Source organism: Neodiprion pinetum, chromosome 4 (assembly GCF_021155775.2).
Source record: "Neodiprion pinetum isolate iyNeoPine1 chromosome 4, iyNeoPine1.2, whole genome shotgun sequence".
Taxonomy (NCBI): Eukaryota; Metazoa; Arthropoda; class Insecta; order Hymenoptera; family Diprionidae; genus Neodiprion; species Neodiprion pinetum.
Window position 1 is genome coordinate 7,623,987 of NC_060235.2, and position 19,956 is coordinate 7,643,942.

A 19,956-nucleotide genomic window follows, 5' to 3' on the forward strand; every position below is an offset into this window, starting at 1 on the left:
CCGGAATTACAATGAGGCGTGAATGAAAATTACCGCACGCGCAAAAGTGCGATAAACTTTTGAATTCTTAATTCGGAAAATATCCATCAACCGTGATATTCTCACCATTAGGGATTTTTGTATACGAATTTTAATTCAACGCGGCACGTAAACGTTTTAACGATGGACATTTTATTTTACCAAAAATCCACTTTTCAAAAATTTAATAAAACCACAATATAGTGAAATTTTTTTGCTTTGGTTAAACACCGAGAAAGAAATTGACCAAAATCTGTCACTTGGCTAAATTTTTTTTTTTTTTTTACTTACTGCATAGTTTTCCATTAGTTGTATCGTATCTTGATAAAAAGAACAACGCGAAATGCCAATTTTTCCACGTTTACGTGTAAGACGGGTAAAAATTCGCGACTACGATAAAACACGAAAATACCAAATATGTTATTTATTAAAAATGAATAACGATAAAGTAAAAACGAACCGATGATTCAACATGCTCGCGTCACTGTACATATAAAAACGGACATCATTTTTCACATCAATTCCATTAAGGAATACGATTAATGAAGAATTTCGGTAATATTAAAAAAATTGTTCAAGGATTCGTCAAAAACGTGAGTAAAATAAATCGAAGAATCGTCATGTACGAAATCTATGAAAAACAAAAAAAGAAAGATGTAAAAGGTGGTAAGTCTCGGATTAAAAAAAAAAAAAAAAAAACACAAAAAACGACGCAAAACAAGTTATTGGAAGTAAAACCCGAAGCTCGGATCCTTGATGGCGAAAGATAATAATCGGTGTAATTGTCAGGGAATGCCCTACACACGTGCATATATGTTCCGACATATGCGAACGTAGGTGCACACATGCCCAAGTATACGCACGTTAGGTGTACCAACTCACATAGCCGTCGATATCGGGAGATTAAATTTCGTACCGAGCCTATCAATATTACCATACAAATTGCAACGCTTATCTCACACTTTTGCTTTTACATAATGTATTATCAATCGTGAAAGCAAATAGACGCGCGAGGGCGGGAGGCAACTTATCTAACGCACTCTGCAGCACGAGCAAGCACCGGTGTAACACCGTGAAAGTGATTCCCACCCGAGTCCCTGATATGTCAGGTAAGTACGTGTGAATACGTTCTACGTACGGACTGGTGTACGGACACGTGGCAGAGGCATAGGATATGACAGATATCAGCTGACGATATAAACTTATCTGTCACTCTATACTCGTTCGTTCCATCACGTAATACGTGTTACACGTTTCATACACGTGTATGTATGTACACTGGGAAAAATTTCATTTGTGTATTAACTGGAAGAATTCGGTAAAACAGGTGTCGTTGTAAATACTGTTTGAATATTGTTGGAATTAGGAAAAACGAGCTACGCCTAACCATTTTGCGCTATCGTCGATCCTTTTCGGGTTATTGCAACGCAAAATCAGATTGTCGGGTTTACTCTACTTTTTTAGTCGAACAGATTTTTTTAACGATACCTAATTTACTGAATTTTCCCAGTTACTGTGACAAATGAAAATTTTTCTCAGCGTGTGTAGGAAATGTTTTTAAAGTGATATAAGCGTAACAAAAATCATGATACTCGATTGAAGAGATTACGCTTATGCTGGTGGACAGTAAGAAGTTACCGAATAGACTGAAACATGTAGATCTTGTACGTCGATAATAATTTCGCTAACTGATAAATTATACGCTGTCTGGCAGACAATTAGATTTGAGGATTTAAGGTGAACGCATAGACATGTAATGAATACGAATCCAACGGAATAGAGATTTGCGGGTAAGCCGGTCGTCATCGTGGTTTGACTTCTTGGGGGAAGAAGTTATATTAGGTTATATCAGGTTGCCGGTACGCCGATACATGCAATATTCATTTATGTGTAAGCGCGTGTATGTATACGTATAATATATACGTAATATATGTATAATACGCGTGTACGGCAAAGCCTCCTCAATATTCGAAATGAGAAGCGTGCGTGACTCGCTCCTTCGTGCGGCCTCCGGACTTGATATACCTTTATACCAACTCCATAACGCAATTAATAAAATGCCATTGACTTTGTCAATAGGATATAACTTCCACGTAACGATATCGAAGACCCGAATATACACGCGCGGGCAGCCCTCCGTTTTCTGTCGCAAGAGAGAGCGCGTCTGATCCAAGGGATTTTATTTCATTCAAATTGGAGACGTTGGTAGGCCTGCAGTTGGAAAAATTCAGTAAAACAGGTATCATTAAAATTTTTTTACTCGGGGGGTTTTAGGCTCGCTAATTACGAATCTGAAGTGAGTCAGAATTTGGTAATTTCTAAACTCAAGATGGCGGGTCCAATATGGCGGTTGTGAAATTGGAAAAATTATCAAAATTCGATGATTCTCGCCGAAACTTGTTACTCGGGGGTTGTTGGGGTCGCTGATCACAAATCTAAAGACAAAATTAATAGTAACCTGGGTGATAAACCTTCCGTTATTTCGGCATCGTTGAATACTTGATTCAAAAAATGGCAATACCGAATGGACTGTTGAAAAACAAGTGAATCTCTGGTTCGTAATCGTAATTATTGATAATAATTTCAAACCGTCTTGAAAATGAGCGTTATCTGATCTTTGTAGATGACGGGTATAATTTTATAAATACTAAATTTGTGACTGTATTTTTTAGTTAAAACGATGAAAAATATCGATTTCTGACGCACCGGCCTCCTTGAAATTAAATCGCACGAGTATTTGGTTTGAAAATTATTCAGGTGAAGACTATTAACGCCTATTTTGCGCTGATCATTTTTATATCGCAGGGCAAAAATATTCTCACGATTTAAAGATTCACCGATCAGTATCAAGGATTTTGCTCTGAACGTAACATTGCATTAAAATATTTCTTGTTATAACCACTGATGAGTGTTTGGATGCTTTCTCAGAATTGAGCCTACTAATTCGAAAAACTGAAAGCTTATTGCACCGGCATACGATGAAAATAGTCTTAAAAATCTGAAGTGTTTTTTTTTTTATTAATATTCATATTGTATTATGTACTGAATTTGATATGAATTGTTTCATGTTTTATAAACATAGTTCATCGTTCGACGTATTCACATCATTTTCAATTTACATTTGTCACTGTTGAAAACGAGCGCTAAATAAAGAGTATCTCATAATGAACATACTCTCAAAATGTTACGCGTTACTTGAAAACGAGTCCATTGTATCCTCGGAATTATGAAATGAAATGAAACGAAAACTAGGCGTGAAATTCTTCGTTTAAGGCACGGAGATCGTGAATTTGTAACGATAGTCGCACCACTGACACTATTCTGTATCCATAAATGAATGTATTAAAAACGATAAAATCTAGATCCGTGATAACCAAGGTATAGCGTACCAGTTATTGACACGTTTAGACTCAATTATTGACCCTTTGTTGTTTAAAAATTATAAATTAACGGCATAAATTGTAAATTTCTAGATAACTGAAACCAATTGCTATAAAATTGAACACTACAAATTAATTTTTTTCGTGATTTTATAACTAAGGATCAGACAGAATGCAACCAAAAAAGATCTTATTCTTCGGTTTATTTTAATGAAAAAAATTATCATTCAAGCTCGACGATAATTTTTGCTGAAATTTCAATACGATCCTTCTTGATCCCTACGATTGATCAAAGATGATACAATTATAACGACAACTAATCGGTCAAGAATAAAGACCTCGTATTTTCGTTCCATCTTTCTGATCCGTGTTTAACTTAATATTCTGAAGAGGTGCTCGATCTTATTGTTACAGCTGTTACATTAATTCTATAACTTTTCATTCCTATTATTCTCTGGAATTGAAACTGACCGACATTCGGGAGCTGGACAGTTTTATTTTACGCGTGATAATCGATACTCGTGTTTGAAAAAATTCTGCTATCAATGAGTCCATCGACCTGAGTAAACGATAATTTTTGCGAACCTGACACTATTCGCAAAATCGAATATAACCCAACCAACGTCGGACTCAAATCATTTTTGATTTTGTTAAAGAAAATCTCTGCGACTTTCCCAACTCTGAAATAGTGCTCTGAATTTTTTCAGATTACTTGATCAACCGGTTAATTATTTACAAATATTTGGAGTGACTTTGAAAAGAATCCCTTTTAAAATTGTTAATAAAATTTCAAAAAACTATATTTTCATTTCCAAATATTTCAAGACCGAGTCAATGATGGGCAGGTTTTTTCAATTTTTTTTTTCAACACTTTATTTTGATCAACTGTAACATTGTTTGAAGGGTCTGAAAATTTACGATAAACTCTCATAACTTCTATTTTTAACCCGTAACATTTCTAGACCGGTTTTCACGATGAAGTTGATGAAAAAAAGTTGAATGTGCCAAAAAAATAGACCAAAGTCGCTTCACAATGTAACCGGTCTAGAAATGTTTCAAGTGAAAAATAGAAGTTTTGAAAAGTTTTCGTATCGTTCGAACGATTTTTCAGTTGACAAAAAAAATCTGACCATCATCGGTCTTGAAATGTTAGAAAAAGAAATTACAGTTGTGTGAAATTTTTTGAGAATGTTAACGATGGTTCTTTTCAAAATGACTCTAAATATTTATAAGTGATTGAGCAGTTGAATAAAAAATCTGAAAAAATTCAGGGTACTGTTTCAGAGTTGAGACAATTGTAAAAAAGTAAAAAAAAAAAAAAACAAATTCAAACCAATTTGGAAACGGTGAGGATAGACGTAGATCGGGTTTCCATGGAATTCGCCCCAATTCCACTTTTCAAAAACAAGACTCTTTTTTTGAGTTGAGTTGTGAAAAATCGTACCGCAACAAAGAGAAACGATAAAACGCTAAGCTGTTTCGGGCTACCAGACACGCCGAGAGAAGTATGAGCGAAGTAATAATCAGATCCAAACAGCGGTGTACCTTGTGTGTTTAAAATACCGCAATGAGCTTTTACGACAGCCTTGCCGATACATACACTGGGTTATCCAAACACGCGTGTGCAAATATTATTCGCCTCGATAACTGAGTAATACAACGCCTCTCAAATAATGGTGAGACGATGCAATTTCAGACAGAAATCCATTGGCGATTTTTCGACTAATCGGCAGACGCGACGTCGATTTTTAGAAAATACAACAACCGTTTCCTCGGTGGCGAAAATTTTGCTCAAATAACGACTACCTGAATTTTCCCGTAAAAAAAAAAAAAATCAAAATTCAGGGACTTTTTCTCACGAAACTTAGGTAATAGTTGGGAAGCTTTCATGACCAAAAGCTCCAGAAATTGGGTACGCAAGTAAAAAACGCGTGGTATTGCTTTCTTGCACAAATAATTTGAAAAAGTTAATTGCTGAAGTTTGAAAACGATTTATAAAAAAAAAAAAAAAAAAAAAAACTACGTTTTGCCCTAGGTTCTGTAATAATTCACTGATTTTTCCCCGACTTTTCCCAACTGATGAAATTCCCGGATTATTCACGGTTTTCCTGGTTCTATCGCCACCTTGGTGTTTGTGATCACTATTTCTACCGATATAAGTTTCTTGGTTCTTATTCACTTTGTAACTTTTAATATAAAACATTTTGTTTCGTGATACATCGATGAAATCAGTAACGTGGATCAATCACGTATAAGTATATAAATAATGGGACAAATAATTCAGAGCGTGTATTTAAGAGGGATTTTAATAGCGGGTTGGTTGCAATGATTGATTTGTTCGTGGATCACGCAACGGATATAAATGTAAAGTTGAAGAGATAATTAACGGTGTAAGATCGATGCACAAACGAAAGTCAAAGAATTATGCTTTTGACATGTTGAGTGAAAAAAAATTTTTTTTGCGAATTTTGGAATTTCATGGTATTTTTTTATTTCTTGTATCGTTGGTGGGAATAATTTTTGTTGCGGTTTGAAATTTTTTATGAGGCCAAAATTTGTAGCGTTAACGTAATTTTGCAAGTTTATAGTGATTTTGAAATAGTCAAGTTTTCAAATTATGAATATGTTATAATTTACTGCATTTCAAAAATTCCTCTTACTACGAAACAACGATTTCTTCAGCTCCATAATTTTTCGAATGTTAAAAGTTTGTGGTTGAAATGAAAATTATTTTTAATCCCAATCTCGCACTGAATCATATTTACAGAAGTTGGTACAGTTTTGCACAAAATCAAAGTGTCGTTAGAATTGATAACAACTGTTAAAAATTAAGTTTCTCTTATTCCAGTACAATGAAGCGTGAAATACGAATTGCGTTGAAGAAGCGTTGCAGATATTTGCAAATGGTAAGAATTCGGAAAGTCGGTGGAGTGAATTTTTGAGATGGGGGCCCATTTTTGTATTTTTTAAAATTTGTTTGCTTATTTTGGTACAACGCGTCTGTCTTTAATTACTAAATATTTTCCAATTTTCGATACGTCAAAAATAGTGTAATTTATCTACTTTTAAGTGTTTGCTAAGGAAATCAAAAAATTACAATGACAGGCACGTTGCATCGACGATGAATTGTGACGTAAAATATGAAATATAAATATGAGCAAAAGGTAGAATATTTAGATGAACAATACAAAATTTGCGTATTTATTCAAACAATATTCTTCTCAAACTTTCGCAAGCTACGTTCACTTGAAACGTTTTTTTTTTTTACTTGGAAATTTGGTCTATTGAACTTGTTTTTTGTGACAGTTGAGAAGAATATCAAAATTTTAAGATCAGACGATTTGTCAGTGATTTATTTATACACAAAAGATACCAGTCGATTTGTTATTATTAGATATACGATATAGATTTGTAACAGAGAGTCCCATGCTTAGGAAAAATGTTTTATTTTTGCATTCGATACAGAAATTATTTGGAATCTTTTACACACCATCTTGGACTCGGGAGATCAAATAATTCATCCATATCGAATATATTTTTTTCAATTACGAGCCAAAAAATTTCGTGTGAAAAATCCAAAACGCGAAAGCAATTTTTTGTTTTTGGTACAATGTAAAAATACTCATTCCGAGGATGAATAATAGCGAGACAAGTTTCTACTCTCGATCAAATATATGTTTTATTTTGAAGAAAATGTCAAAACCCCTCAAAATTCGAAGACGTAATTTACGTACGTCCGCCAAGTAATTGATGAATTTTTGGAAAGTACGAAAGAGAGCTAAATAAAAGAAAGAGGCAAAAACCCGTCAAAGAACAAGGAAAACAATCATCGGAGGAGCGGAAACGTGAGGCGGGAGAGAGTGTGCCCAGCGGCTGACAGCGAGAGTGCGATCACAATGCGAAGTGCTAAACGCGTGTCTCCCCCCCCCCCCCCTCCCCCCACTCCCCTCAGGTCTGGCGGCCTCTCGTCATGCGACCGCGCAACGTGTTCCTCTCGAGTTTCGCGCCAACAGCTGATGCAAAGAGAGCGGCGGCGGCGTTTCGCCCCCCCCCCCCCTCCCCCCCCCCCCCCCCCGCCAAGCTCGATTCTCTCGCGGCGTTTGCCTCGGTTAGTCGGTTCAGATCGTGCGAAGTTAGGTTAGGTTTGGTCAGGTTAAGTTAGGTTAGGTTAGGTTAGGTTAGGTTAGGTTAGGTTAGGTTATAAACTGTTCCGTTCCACTCCGCTCGTAAAACAAACGATGACGGTCGCGTCGCCTCTCGTCGAAACATCGTGCGAAGGAATAAAATCCGCCGCATCGAGGATGAGAGGCATGAGAGAGCGAGAGAGAGAGAGAGAGAGAGAGAGAGAGAGAGAGAGAGAGAAGAGAGAGAGAGAGAGAGAGAGTTGGGTAAGGTTATGGCGTCGGGACGTGACGTCACGACGAAAAGTACACACCTACAAGGCACGCGACACGTGTCGAATTTTTAGGCTTAATATACGGGTCATTCCACGCCGACTCGTTCAACGGTTGACCCTGACAATTTTCTTTTTTTTTTTTTTTTATGAATTCCACCAAGGATTCTTCCCGCCTTAGTACGACGCCTGAAATGTTTCCGAAATAAAGAATTTTCTATTTTTTTTTTTCTTCTTCTTCAATCACACGTCTTTGCCACATGATTCCTTACAACCCATGTCGACAACGCCGAAATCGATTTTTATGAAACAAGAAATGAAAAAAAAAAAAAAAAAAAATAAACATTCTTTTTCAGAAATGAAACATTTTCACGCAAGATTCAAAGTGAAGCGTCGTTTATTTCTATTTTTCAAATCGGTTTTTCTATTCTCACACATATATGTATATGTATAGATGTATATCTGCTAGTCATTAATTGCATCTAGCTGATAATTGCAGTAAAGTTTGTCAGTGATATTTTGTTATTTTTGCATTATTTCACATTGTTGTTCCATTCTGACGTCACAGTTCGGTAGTATTTGAATCGTTATGTTTTCGACTATTTTTCAGGTGTCAAGAAAAAGTAGACCTTCAATGAAAGTTCGTAATCATAATGAATAACTGTTGATTTTATACGAACGAATTGTCGATAAGTGGATAATTATAAACCTGTTCACAGATATTTCTGATCCTAATTACGGTAATCATTTTTCATACGATAATTAGTGTATAATGCGGCGTGAAGGAACATTTAGTTTCACTATGATTCAGACTTGACGCTGAAGTCAAGAGGAAAGCATTGTTTGCAAAACGTTTCGGCGGTTGGATTCAAACAAAACTGACGATGATGAATCAACGTGGATGATCTTAGACGCACTCGTAATTTCATCCACGTTTTATCAACCACTTTCAGCACTTGCCGGTGATCAGTTACTCTCCTCTCACAGTTTCGCGTAGAACAAAATGATAGCTAGAGCGGCTGAACTAAGATTTCACGTTCAATCAATTCTTAGAAACTACGGAGAATTCGATCCGGAAAATTCAGTCTTAAACTAAAAAAAAAAAAAGAAAAAAAAGAATGCTCAAGGTTTACTCTGATATTTATAAAAAAAAAAAACACGTGACTCTGTCCATTAATCTTACAAAAAACTGACTCATATCACTTAAATACACAATATTATTGATTTTAAAATTAAAACTATAGACTTCCAATCAAATGTTAATTAATAAATTTCATTAATCTACGATATGAGTCAGTTTTGTAGCATTCATAAATTAATGACATCATTATTTCAAACGGTTCGATGTTTGAGGCCTGATAACTCCGAAACGACTTACCTTACGCAAATCTTTACTCAGTTCTTTTTTGTAGAGCGTAAAATTTCCTACAAGAACATGTTTTGTTTATATCTTCGCACTGATTCGTTTTCGAGCAATGAAATTCTAAATTTAAAAAAAAACTTTCTCCATGTTATTTAAATGGGAAATAGAAAATTGAGAATCGCCACCTCTAAATATCAATATTAAAAGCTCATATTTTACCGAGGTCATTTTTGAGGGACACTCGGAAGATTTTTCAATGTTCTTAGAAAAAAAAAATAGTCGTTTTTTTTTAAAACACTCATATATATACATATGTATGTATACCATCGAAAACTTTCATACTTGTACCGATATTCCTCAAAGTTCCAAAAGTCGTGTCAAAAAATGAGAGTTTCTCCATTATTTCGAACAGCATACTTCGCAACAGTTACAAAAGTGACAGGAAACACGTGGCGATGTACAATTACAAGGTGACGAGTATAGAGTAATATTTACAGTGGCTTGATCAGCTTCGTAACGAAAGTAGCCTGACGTAGCCTTGATCAGTGTCACGTTCGGCACACCTGACTAATCTGAACCTTATTGAACCTATGATCAGGCAAAATGGATAATCGTAGTTCGGTTTATCAAAGGGAATTTCTCATGTGAATCGATCGGTGAAATAGGAACAGATAACATTGCTAATGCGAAAAATGTGACCCAGCACTCTCTGCTACCAATAAATAAAAAATGACAACAACATTGATGAAACGTTCGCGGGTTCAAGATTTTTAAATATCCTTTCAAACCGCCTCCAAGGTGTACGAAACGGTTTTTTTCTTTTCTTTTTTTGCTTTAAATGCAAATCAATGTAAATTTCATTCATGACTACAGTTTAGTTGTCTGTACCTACATTGAGAACTGTTATCAATCAGTTTTGTTGAAATGACAAGTTTGCCAGTACAAGAGCGTCGCTGTCCACCAAAGTCTAGAAGTTCTCGATGAGGTTCCGTTTTCTCGATGTAAACGCACTTTCAGAAATAGCATTCCTGCGATCAAGTACACCAAGGAGTGATTGACGCTATCTTTTATCTTGGCTGCACAATGCTACCGACATCCCTTTGTTTTTTTTTATTTTTTCATTTTTTTAGTTTCTTTCCTTTCTTTTACCGGCCTGCCGTGAACCGTTCACCTGACTTCGAGACACATCGAGACACGTCGAGAGTTCAAGTGACACAATGGATTCAAGGCAGTTTACATTATGAACTACTCAAGCTACTTCGCGCAACTTAATATGACTCTGAATGATTCTAAATCGCTTCGTGACTTGAAGCAAATGAATTTCATTTGAATTGCCCACCTTAATTTATCAGTAACGACTTCGAGGTGTAACTTTATTCGATGTAAGTTCACAATCAGACGATTGTAAATGATTTCAGGTACGACTTGAAGTAAGTGACGAGAACAACTTCAAATGATTTCAAAAAAGTCAATTCTTTCGACGTTTTACGTGATTTCAAACGGCTGAATATGACTTCACAATCACGATAGCAAACGAATCAGGATTATTTAAATCGTATCACGTGACTCAACAGCATGGACTTGAGTTTCCATGTTTTTACCTGTCATCAATTGACATCGATCAGTGACTTCCCACGAATTCAAGTTAATTAAACAGCAACTCCAAGTGTGAAATTTGCAGACTTCGCGTCAGTTGATAGAAATTCAAGTACCTAACACCAGTGTTCTGAAATGAATTCGAAGTGCCGTCAGGACGACTAAGCACAAATTGAAGTGACCACAAATTACAAATTCCAACCAAAGTTTCTTCGGGTCTGTGAAATACGTTGAGGGGTAAAATCACTCGAGGATTTTGAAGGAGACGATTTTTTTTTTCGCCTCAAACAATATTTATCTTCACAAAAACAATATTCAATTGGTTCTGTAGTGAATGAAAATTTCTGAACCATTCGATTCTCGATTTTGCCACCTTGCCACGAAACGAGCGCTGAGTGTTCGTGAAACTTTGAACTCATTTTTTCTCGAAACCATTTTTTTCAAACTGAGAGGACAGATTACTTGAACACCGTTGGATGAATCGATTTGAAATTTTGACAGTAGCTTCTAGCAGTTTTTTTTTTTTTTTTATTCAATGCAAATTCTTCTCTTTTTGTCTATCAAGAGTTTACTGCTCATTGTTTTGCCAAAAATCGATTTATTTTTTCAAAAATGCACCATTTGTACAAAATTTGATATAAAATAAAGAAAAAAAAACAAAAAATAATAAATAAACCCCATTCTCTTTTCTCACAACTCCCAAATTAAGTTGTCAAATGTCGGGCCTTTTTTTCCACCGTTACAGAGCTGTGTTATCCGTTGAAAACGAACTAAATTCTTCGTCCAACAGCTTTAGCCGCGTTTCGTATTCGTTCGATAAAATGCAATTAATTTTCGTACACAATGTGCGAATCGAAGCGTTCAGGTGCATGACGCGGCACGGGCACGTCTACGTACATCCGAATGGCCCAGCCACGAAAAGCGGACGCTTATACCCGGGCGTGTTGTACGTGAGTGAGTGGAATGCAGAAGGATTTCGTTAGTTATCGGTACGTATGGAGAAGTGCGGGGCACTCTCGGAGTAACGATCGAACGACCGCATCGATCAGGCACCGTATCTGAATCTCTGCCTTGGCATCGTGTGCGAGACAAATTCTCTCCCCCACACGCATCGGAGTCGAGCTAGAAGACGTTACGTAAGGCTCTTACAACGCTGCGGCCTACGGCCTACGGATCCGTTGCCGCGTTATTTATGTCATTTCAGAGGTTTTCTTTGGGTCAATCCATTTATAACAAGACAGAGAGAGAGAGAGTGAGGGGGGGGGGAGAGCGAGGGACACGCACGTCAACCTATACCCACGTCGCTACATCGTATGCACATGCACTTCTAGCTTCGTTGCACCCTCAGCCCCTTTCGGTAGAGCCTCCCTCACCAGGGATTTTTGCATAGGCTCAGAATTAGCGGGGTTGTCGGATCTGCGTGACTCTTCTACCTGGGTCGAAGGGGTCGAGAAGTGGGATGACCGTGTGAAAGAAGGGTCGCACGTACAATGCCTGAGAAGAAAGTGAAATCGGAGTGCGGATAGATGGAAGTATATAGACTGGGCGAAATTTGTAGGTGGTTTTTTTTTTTTTTTTTTTTTTGGGAAATCATTTTTCGGTACTTCTTACGACGATCTTACACTTTAATTTATCGAAAACTGAAGGTTATTCTATCTAATGTCGAAGTATAGAATTTTTTGCAATTTTTTACATTTCATTTGACGATTTTTTACAATTAGTTGGTTGAGATAATGCGCAACGGTTGAGAAATTGAAACAATTTTAATACAGAAGGATGCAAAAATTCAGGAAGCCAAAATAAAAATTAATCTTAGAAACCGAAACGGAAAGTCAAGGTTACTGCCTCTAAAGTCAAAATATGGAATTTTTGCAATTTTTTACATGTCATTTGACGATTTTGTATAATTAGTTGGCTGAGCCAATTTACAACGTTGAAAAATAAAACAATTTAAATACAGATACGTACAAAGGCAACAAATCAATTGATCAGTCTAACATTGATCGACAATTTCATTACTTCATGCTTTAAATTAACCACCGAGTTTTCATTTACTATTCAGAAATTCAGCATCGATTCTTACAATTATTATTAGCACCAACTTGAGCGTTCGATAAAACATAAATTCTGAGCATTCTATATTTTGACTTATTCACTTTTCAACTTTCTGCATTCTTTCATACAAAAAATAGTGTTGTCAGAAAAAATGTTGAAAATATAGGAAAACGCAGTAAAAAAAAAATTGCTATGAGATTTTCTAGCCTTTCAATTCTTAGCGAAAGTTTGATAATGTTATCCTTACATTGCGTAAGCATGAAATTTTTGCGTAATCCTTGCACTCCCGTAATATTATACCGTGCCTGCCATATTAACAAGCCTCTCAATCATTCGCGGCACGCGGTCTCGAAAAGTGGAGTTGACTGATGTATGCAGCGTTAAAAACACTTCAATTAGTTACTATCGTGCCGCTAATTGTTATATGTGAGAACATCAATGAAACTGGGTATAACGTTTATATCAGTTACAACGCGTTCTCTAAATTATTCCCCGACTACCGACGAGACGTACGTTTTCACCGGTTCTCAGACTTTTATTTAAGACGACGTTATTATCAAATAACGTTAAAGTCAACCAGAGGCTTATAAAAATTATGAAGCTGAAGCTAGCAGCCAGAGTTGGCAGCTAAACGTGTTAAACTTTTTGGAAATTACAAAAATGTAGTTCAGTTTTATCCTCGTAGTATCGGGGGTTCAAGGTATTTCGCAAAATTTTGATTTCCGAACTTCATTGCCTTATTTAAATGAAAATTAGAACGTTTGGCTGCCAATTCTGGCTACTAGCTTCAGCCTTGTATAAAAACTGATCAATCGTCCAAATATTTGAGCATATATGAAGACTGGTGCAAACAGTCGCACTTAAGGGGTTATGTACAGTTAGATGGCCGAAAAAAAGCGAATTTTCCAGAATTTTTTCTGAGAAAACTTTTGAATTTATTGATCTAAAAATTTGTACACATATTATGGTATCTTTTAATTGTATTTTAAGACTTGGTATTAGTAAAAATATTTATTTGGAAAGGAGCTCCTCTCAGAAAAGACGTTTTGCGTTGACCGCTATATCTTTGAACTGGATCCTCAGAAATGAAAAAACCAAACAGATTTCGTTAAAGTGATGTTAAATCTAGTAATTAATCGAAGGAATAAGCAAAATAAATTTTTTTTCACAAAATGGCGGCTTCTCAAAAAAAAAAAAAAAAAAAAATCGATTTTTGACCAAAATTTCGGCCTTAAATTGCTTATAAAAAAAAAAATATTTATCGGTGAGAAAAAATCTTCGATTGATTACTAAAAAATATATTTAAGAAGCTCGTGTTAAAATTTGATACTAATCGGTTTAGCCCTTTTAGAGTAATGTTGGTCACCGACTTTGTAAACACCATTTTGAGAAAAAAGGCGTTTAAAATTTGGGGAGAGAAAAATAAAAATTTACCTTTCAGGTATAAAAAAAAAAAAAAAAACAATAACACAATGTTGCTTTACGCATCTAAATATATTAGAAGGGAACATTTACAATAGGCAGGTGCATAAAAGGGACAGCGTTCCAGGTAAGCGCTTCCGCTCCGGCCTTGTACTTTCAAGAACTCCGCAACGCCTTTTCAAATTTGCGTGTAACTTCGAAAATATTCACCGGTACATTAAGAAAATGTAATAAAAAAAAAAAAAAATCGATTTTTTGAATATTCTAACTGTATGTAACCCCTTAATTGTGCAAAACCTTTGGCGTTCCATTTTGAAATATCAATTAACACGACTCGTTATTCTACGAATTTGATAGGCCAGAATCGATTTAGAGTAAGCTCAGTGTCCCGATTTTTGATCATGCACCAATTCCTGATCAGCTAATAGCGAAGTGAGCAGAGTTTCAGACCGCTTGGTCCGTGATTCGCGTCACCAATAATTTCCCTGCGTTGCAATTAATCATTACGGATGAAAATTGGCATTAAAGTATGTACCTATCTTCATGTTCCACTAGCTTCCGGTATCCGCTTTAAACGAACACCAAAATGAACAAAGGAGTGAAAACGATGACGATAACGATCGCGGTGAAAACGAACATGTCAAACGCGTATATATATATACTCGATGCGAAGATAAGAAGGATCCATTCATTTACTGTTATACATCATGCCTCCCCGCAGATTAATCGAAAGATGATTATAGCCCTAAAGGGTAATTTACGCGCCCACAGGCTATACTCGAATTATTAGCTCCGCATGCATACCTATAAGTGGTCAAATTATGTGCACACACAACCATACACAATGTATATATATACATTATGACACAGCTAATATCGATAACTCGCGGGTTAATGTGCTACATACATTATAAATTCGATAGTTTTATGGTTGGGGATATATTTTTATTTATAATAGGAACCGGGAACTAATACTTTTGGAACCGCAATTTCACCACCAATGCAACGCGATTATTTATCAAAACAAGTGTGTGTAATTCTTACGAATTATATGATCTGAGGCACGAGGTGCACTGAAAAAAATTTCATTTGTTATAGTAACTAGAAAATTTGAGTAAAACAGGTATCGTTAAAAGAACTGTTTGAACATTGTTGGAATTACGAAAAACAAGGTACGCCTAAACATTTTGCGCTATTGTCGATCCTTTTTTGCTAATTGCAACGCAAAATCAGTTTGTGAGGTTTACTCTACTTTTTTAGTTAAATAAGGCTTGAACATCTATTTATTGTTGCACGAGCATTAAATTTTCGCAATAGTTACAAGAAAATATAGCGGCAGTGATCGTAATGAGAAAGAATAGTAACGGATAATGAACTTTCCGGTAACAGCTAGAAAACTAATTTTCATTTTGTACCTAGAACTATATTTTTCAGTTGTGGGAAAAAATGAAAATAGTTAAGGACTGAGCGGTAAACGTAACTAAAAATTTCTCTCAGCGATGTATAAAATATCCGAGACTTGGTATCTGCGCTGAGGAACGGTCAACGAACCGAAATAAATTTGTCGCAACCGATCTTCATTATTAGGTCGCCGACATTTACGCACGATCTACTATATCAGCTATTTCTTAAATACAACAAAGAAAAATCGAAGAAACGTTGCGTTGAAATGAATTAGGAGACCAAGTGAAGCGCAACTGTAACATCATCGCCGGGGAAAAGAGAAAAATTTGTTACACTTACATAGGAGAGTTTGAATTAACGGTGTAATTGTGTACCGACAATGAAACTGAGATTTATTTATAACCTTGAACACACGTCCGTCTGTGTTTAATGTACGTGTGCGCGCGTGTGTATCTACGTGTCTACGTTTATACGCCATAAAAAGTTACTTGCGAGCACTCAGGGGATTGGGGGCTATGTGTAATTGCAATAAGACTCGGAGAATCGGGACTCCACGAAGGAGAAACCAACCAACCAACAAACCTACCTACCTACGCACTTCATCGTTAATTTCAGAGTGGCACGGCGTCGGGTGGAGAAGAAAAAAAAAAGAAGGACAGACGAACGCGGATATCAACGAGAACTGCGAAGAAAAATAAAGGATGAGAAGAAGAAATTAAGGCGAAGCCACCGGTTCCCAAATCGCCTCATATTCCAATCGTTCGATTGAACAGGTAAAACGTTGAAAATTCATTAGATTGAAGTTTGTAACGCCAGCCAAACGAAACGCTGAAACCGAATCGCTGTTTCCCAACTTTCGAAATAGTTTTCAAGGATCGCAGTTACATATCAATCAGCTAAACTTCAACCTCGTGGAATTTTTTCGATGCACTTGGTTTGGTACGATGGATTGAGTTAGCAACGTTATAGTAATAACGAATGATAAGGGAAAATCGTTACTTCGCACATTTATGATTGTTTGAAATTTAATAAGCCTGTGATAAACAAAACATGCTCACATAATTCGAAAAGTAAACTCCTTGAAAGTCACTAGAAAATTGCACGGTCATGGTTATTCCCTTGACGTTTCGATGCGTTAACGTTACTAACTTCAGCCAGGTTATTGCCCCTGGATTATATCGAACGAGATGTATGTAGGTGTACAATTTTCGAATGTTTCCGAAATCGATTTATCCTCACCAAAGAACAATAACCTTCACGTCAGGATTATGATAATACATAGGTATGTACATTTGTTATTTTTACATCAGTCTGGTTCGAACGACTGCCATGTATCGAAAAGTTTTCGACTAGGTCGGGAAACGGAGGAACGTAATCAACCGATGTGGGCCTTCCATTAGTTTCAGTCCGCAAAAGCAGCCACGTGTTCGAGTCACAGTTTGAAGAAAGTTGCCACAAATTCGCGAGAGTGGATTAATTCTGCAAAATTATTGCGGGATTCTCTGAACCAGCATTACGAGTACCCAAAATTTTCCCACAGATTGTCAAAAAGTGTAAAAATTTGATACGAACACGCTTTCCGTCACGTGGCTGAAGTTAGTCACGTTATCGTAACGATTCGTGTTTTGGAAAAGTCTTTACTTCGTAATTTTAGGAATCTCTGAAATGCAGTAAATTGTAGCAAAGTGAAAGTAATTCATATTTTCAAAACTTGCCCACTTCAAAGTCACTAAAAAATTACAAACTAGTGATTTTTTCCCCTCAATGTTTCGTTACACCAACGTTACTAGCTTCAGCCTCATTTTCCGTCGGCTTTAACTACACGGGCCATTCGAGACTTTCCGCACTAAAACGTGAGACAAGGATAATATTTTTGGGAATAAACTAAGCACTCACCAGAATCACCTTCACTGCAAACGCGTTGTGTCGCTTAATTCAATTCACTTTACTCCTCATCTCCAATCGTTTCCCGATTTTTTTCGCCTACGATATGTTTACTTTCCGATTGCTCGCAGGAAGAACGGACAAGTTGCGAAAATGTTTCTCTCGGCATACTTTTGTTTCGTTTCAGGGATTTTGGCAGTGGGATGTTGGAAGGCCTGCCGTTACGTCGGGTCAAGCGAACCCCAACAAAAATCAACCTCGGAGAGGGTGGCTCACTTGGCGCGTGTATATGCCATCAATTTCACGACTGGTAGTACCGGTCAGAATTAAAGCGATATCAGTAAATTTTCGACGCGTGAAAATAAGCGAAAACTTAACGGCGGATAAAACGACGCGAGGAATACAGTGACGAACTTAACAAACGAGTTAGAAGATAGTAACGTTATCGTAACGAAACATTGTGGGATAAAAACACTATATTCTTAAGCTTACAATCATTTTTAAAAAACTATGATTTCGAAATATGAGTGTGTTTTGTTTTATTACGTTTTACAGTTCCAAAATCGTTACGATAAAGTTACCAACTTCGATATGATCTCAACTGCGAATCGACCGACGAATAAGTATAGCGATGGCGAAATAAAATTGGCCTCGTTTCGACGGTGTCGTTTCAATGTTTAAAAAATATGTGTACATACTCACGGTGCAGATGAGATTCCCACAAAAATACAGCCATGAGTCGTTAAACCCGAGAAGGTAGGAGGAGGAGAAGGAGAAGAAGAAGAAGAAGAATCGTAGGCAGAATCAGAAATAAAAATGTTGCGGAGTCCGGGACCGTCGGAAAAGTTTGCGGTTTCGGATGCGATCGAGAAACGTCGAAATATCGATCAATTTTGAGGTTACGATTCGTCCCGACGTCCGAGACGTTTAACGACGGTTAATCATCCAGCCATATGTGTTGTGGGGGCGCGTCGTCGTCGAGGCAAGGCATCGCGATGCACGCGACCTTTTGTCAAACGTCAAAGTTGTGCGGATCGCAGCGCCGGCCTCGGTCGCAGCACGAGATCTGGCGGAAAGTCGTTATTTCGTCGTTCGCCGTGAGTGGTAGAGCCGGAGTAAAGGGGCGCCAAACGGCGTTCGAAATTCAAATTTTCGAATCGGTTCAACGGTGCGCTCGCGTAACCGTTGACGATTCGATTTTGAATTCCAGGCGCGCTCTGTCGCCGTTGTTGTCCTGCACTTCCTCTTCTGCACTTTTAGCCGGCTGATCGTTATTTTGATATCGTCGGGACGGTGCGTCGCGTTTTTCAATCCGATTCCGATCCTCCGATCTTGCTGTCAGAAACGACGAGCTGGATAAGGCGGAGACGGAGAAAGAGGAGGATGAGAAGGAGGAGGAGGAGGACGATGACGACGTTGAGAAAAATTCTCCTCCCACGAGACGTGCAGCCAGCAACACCGGAGAAGAACAATATTGGAAACGAAACCGTGTTGAAGCAACGACGATTTGCGAAAACAACAAACTAATCGATCGCGAAACTAACCTCGTGGAACAACAATTAACAATCATATTATAAGCGCCATATTTAGCGCATAAGAATACGGTTAAAACTTTTTATTAAAATTTTTCCTTTTCCTCCTCTCTTCCGTTCCTCCGTAAGGCGTGGATAATATTCTTCTTCGTTTCACATGATATCTTTTTAAAAACTCACAGATTCTCAACGACGGATAGGTTAAAAAAAAACAAAAAAAAAAAAAGAAAAGAAAAACGATTTTCAATTATACGTATATAAATCAACTCGGTGCGTTAGATGTGTTATTAGACGCGTACTTTTCTTATAATACGTTGGTCTTTTTTTGTTTGTGTTTTTTTTTTTTTTTTTTTTTAATTTTAATCTTTCTTTCCTTATTTTATTTTTTATTTTTTAAATACGTTGTATTATTATACACGCTTCTTTACGGTTGGATACGTTTTATCGTAAATGCGCGTGTCGCGTTGTGTAACGGATGGTGCGTACAATACGCATAATAATATCCACGTATACCGTGGTATACGTATACGCACGTACAGATGTGTAAAGATTTGCACGCACTTTAGCCGCACGATCTCGGAAATAGCCACTGCATTATAAATATTTACCTTGCTACATGTAAAATGAATGGAGCCTGCCCTGAATCGAACGAAGGAAGGCTCAACCGGCCCACTGTGACGTCGCCGGCCTACTGTCAGCTCGGCGCTCGCTCGGCCCGAGAGTCAAGTTGCGAACCGTGCGCCCTAGACTTTGCGCTTTCGAAGATGGTCGTCAGGGTGCCGGGACATAGGCGAGTTAAAAGGCCCGCGAAAAATCGTCGACGAACGATCCTCGATTTTTCGTCGCAACTTTGGCCGGCCGCGTTCCTAAATAACACCGAAAACGCGATTTCCGTGTCTCGCTTGACTC

At 37.3% G+C, this 19,956-nt stretch overlaps 1 protein-coding gene across 3 annotated transcripts in view; it reads right to left on the reverse strand.

Annotated features, from left to right (window-relative positions):
• Positions 1-19,726, reverse strand: part of mamo (zinc finger protein 628-like) — a 74,194-nt gene extending 54,468 nt beyond the window's left edge. For 2 of the 3 annotated variants that reach the window (XM_046624662.2, XM_069135843.1), the window contains exon 1: positions 18,214-19,234. In XM_046624662.2, the coding sequence (XP_046480618.1) occupies positions 18,214-18,251 (38 nt within the window). In that variant the 5' untranslated portion in view covers positions 18,252-19,234. Of the gene's footprint in view, positions 1-18,213; positions 19,235-19,655 lie in introns of those variants that run through there. The other variant, XM_046624663.2, reaches the window with a different exon arrangement.
• Positions 19,727-19,956: the final 230 nt, after the last annotated feature.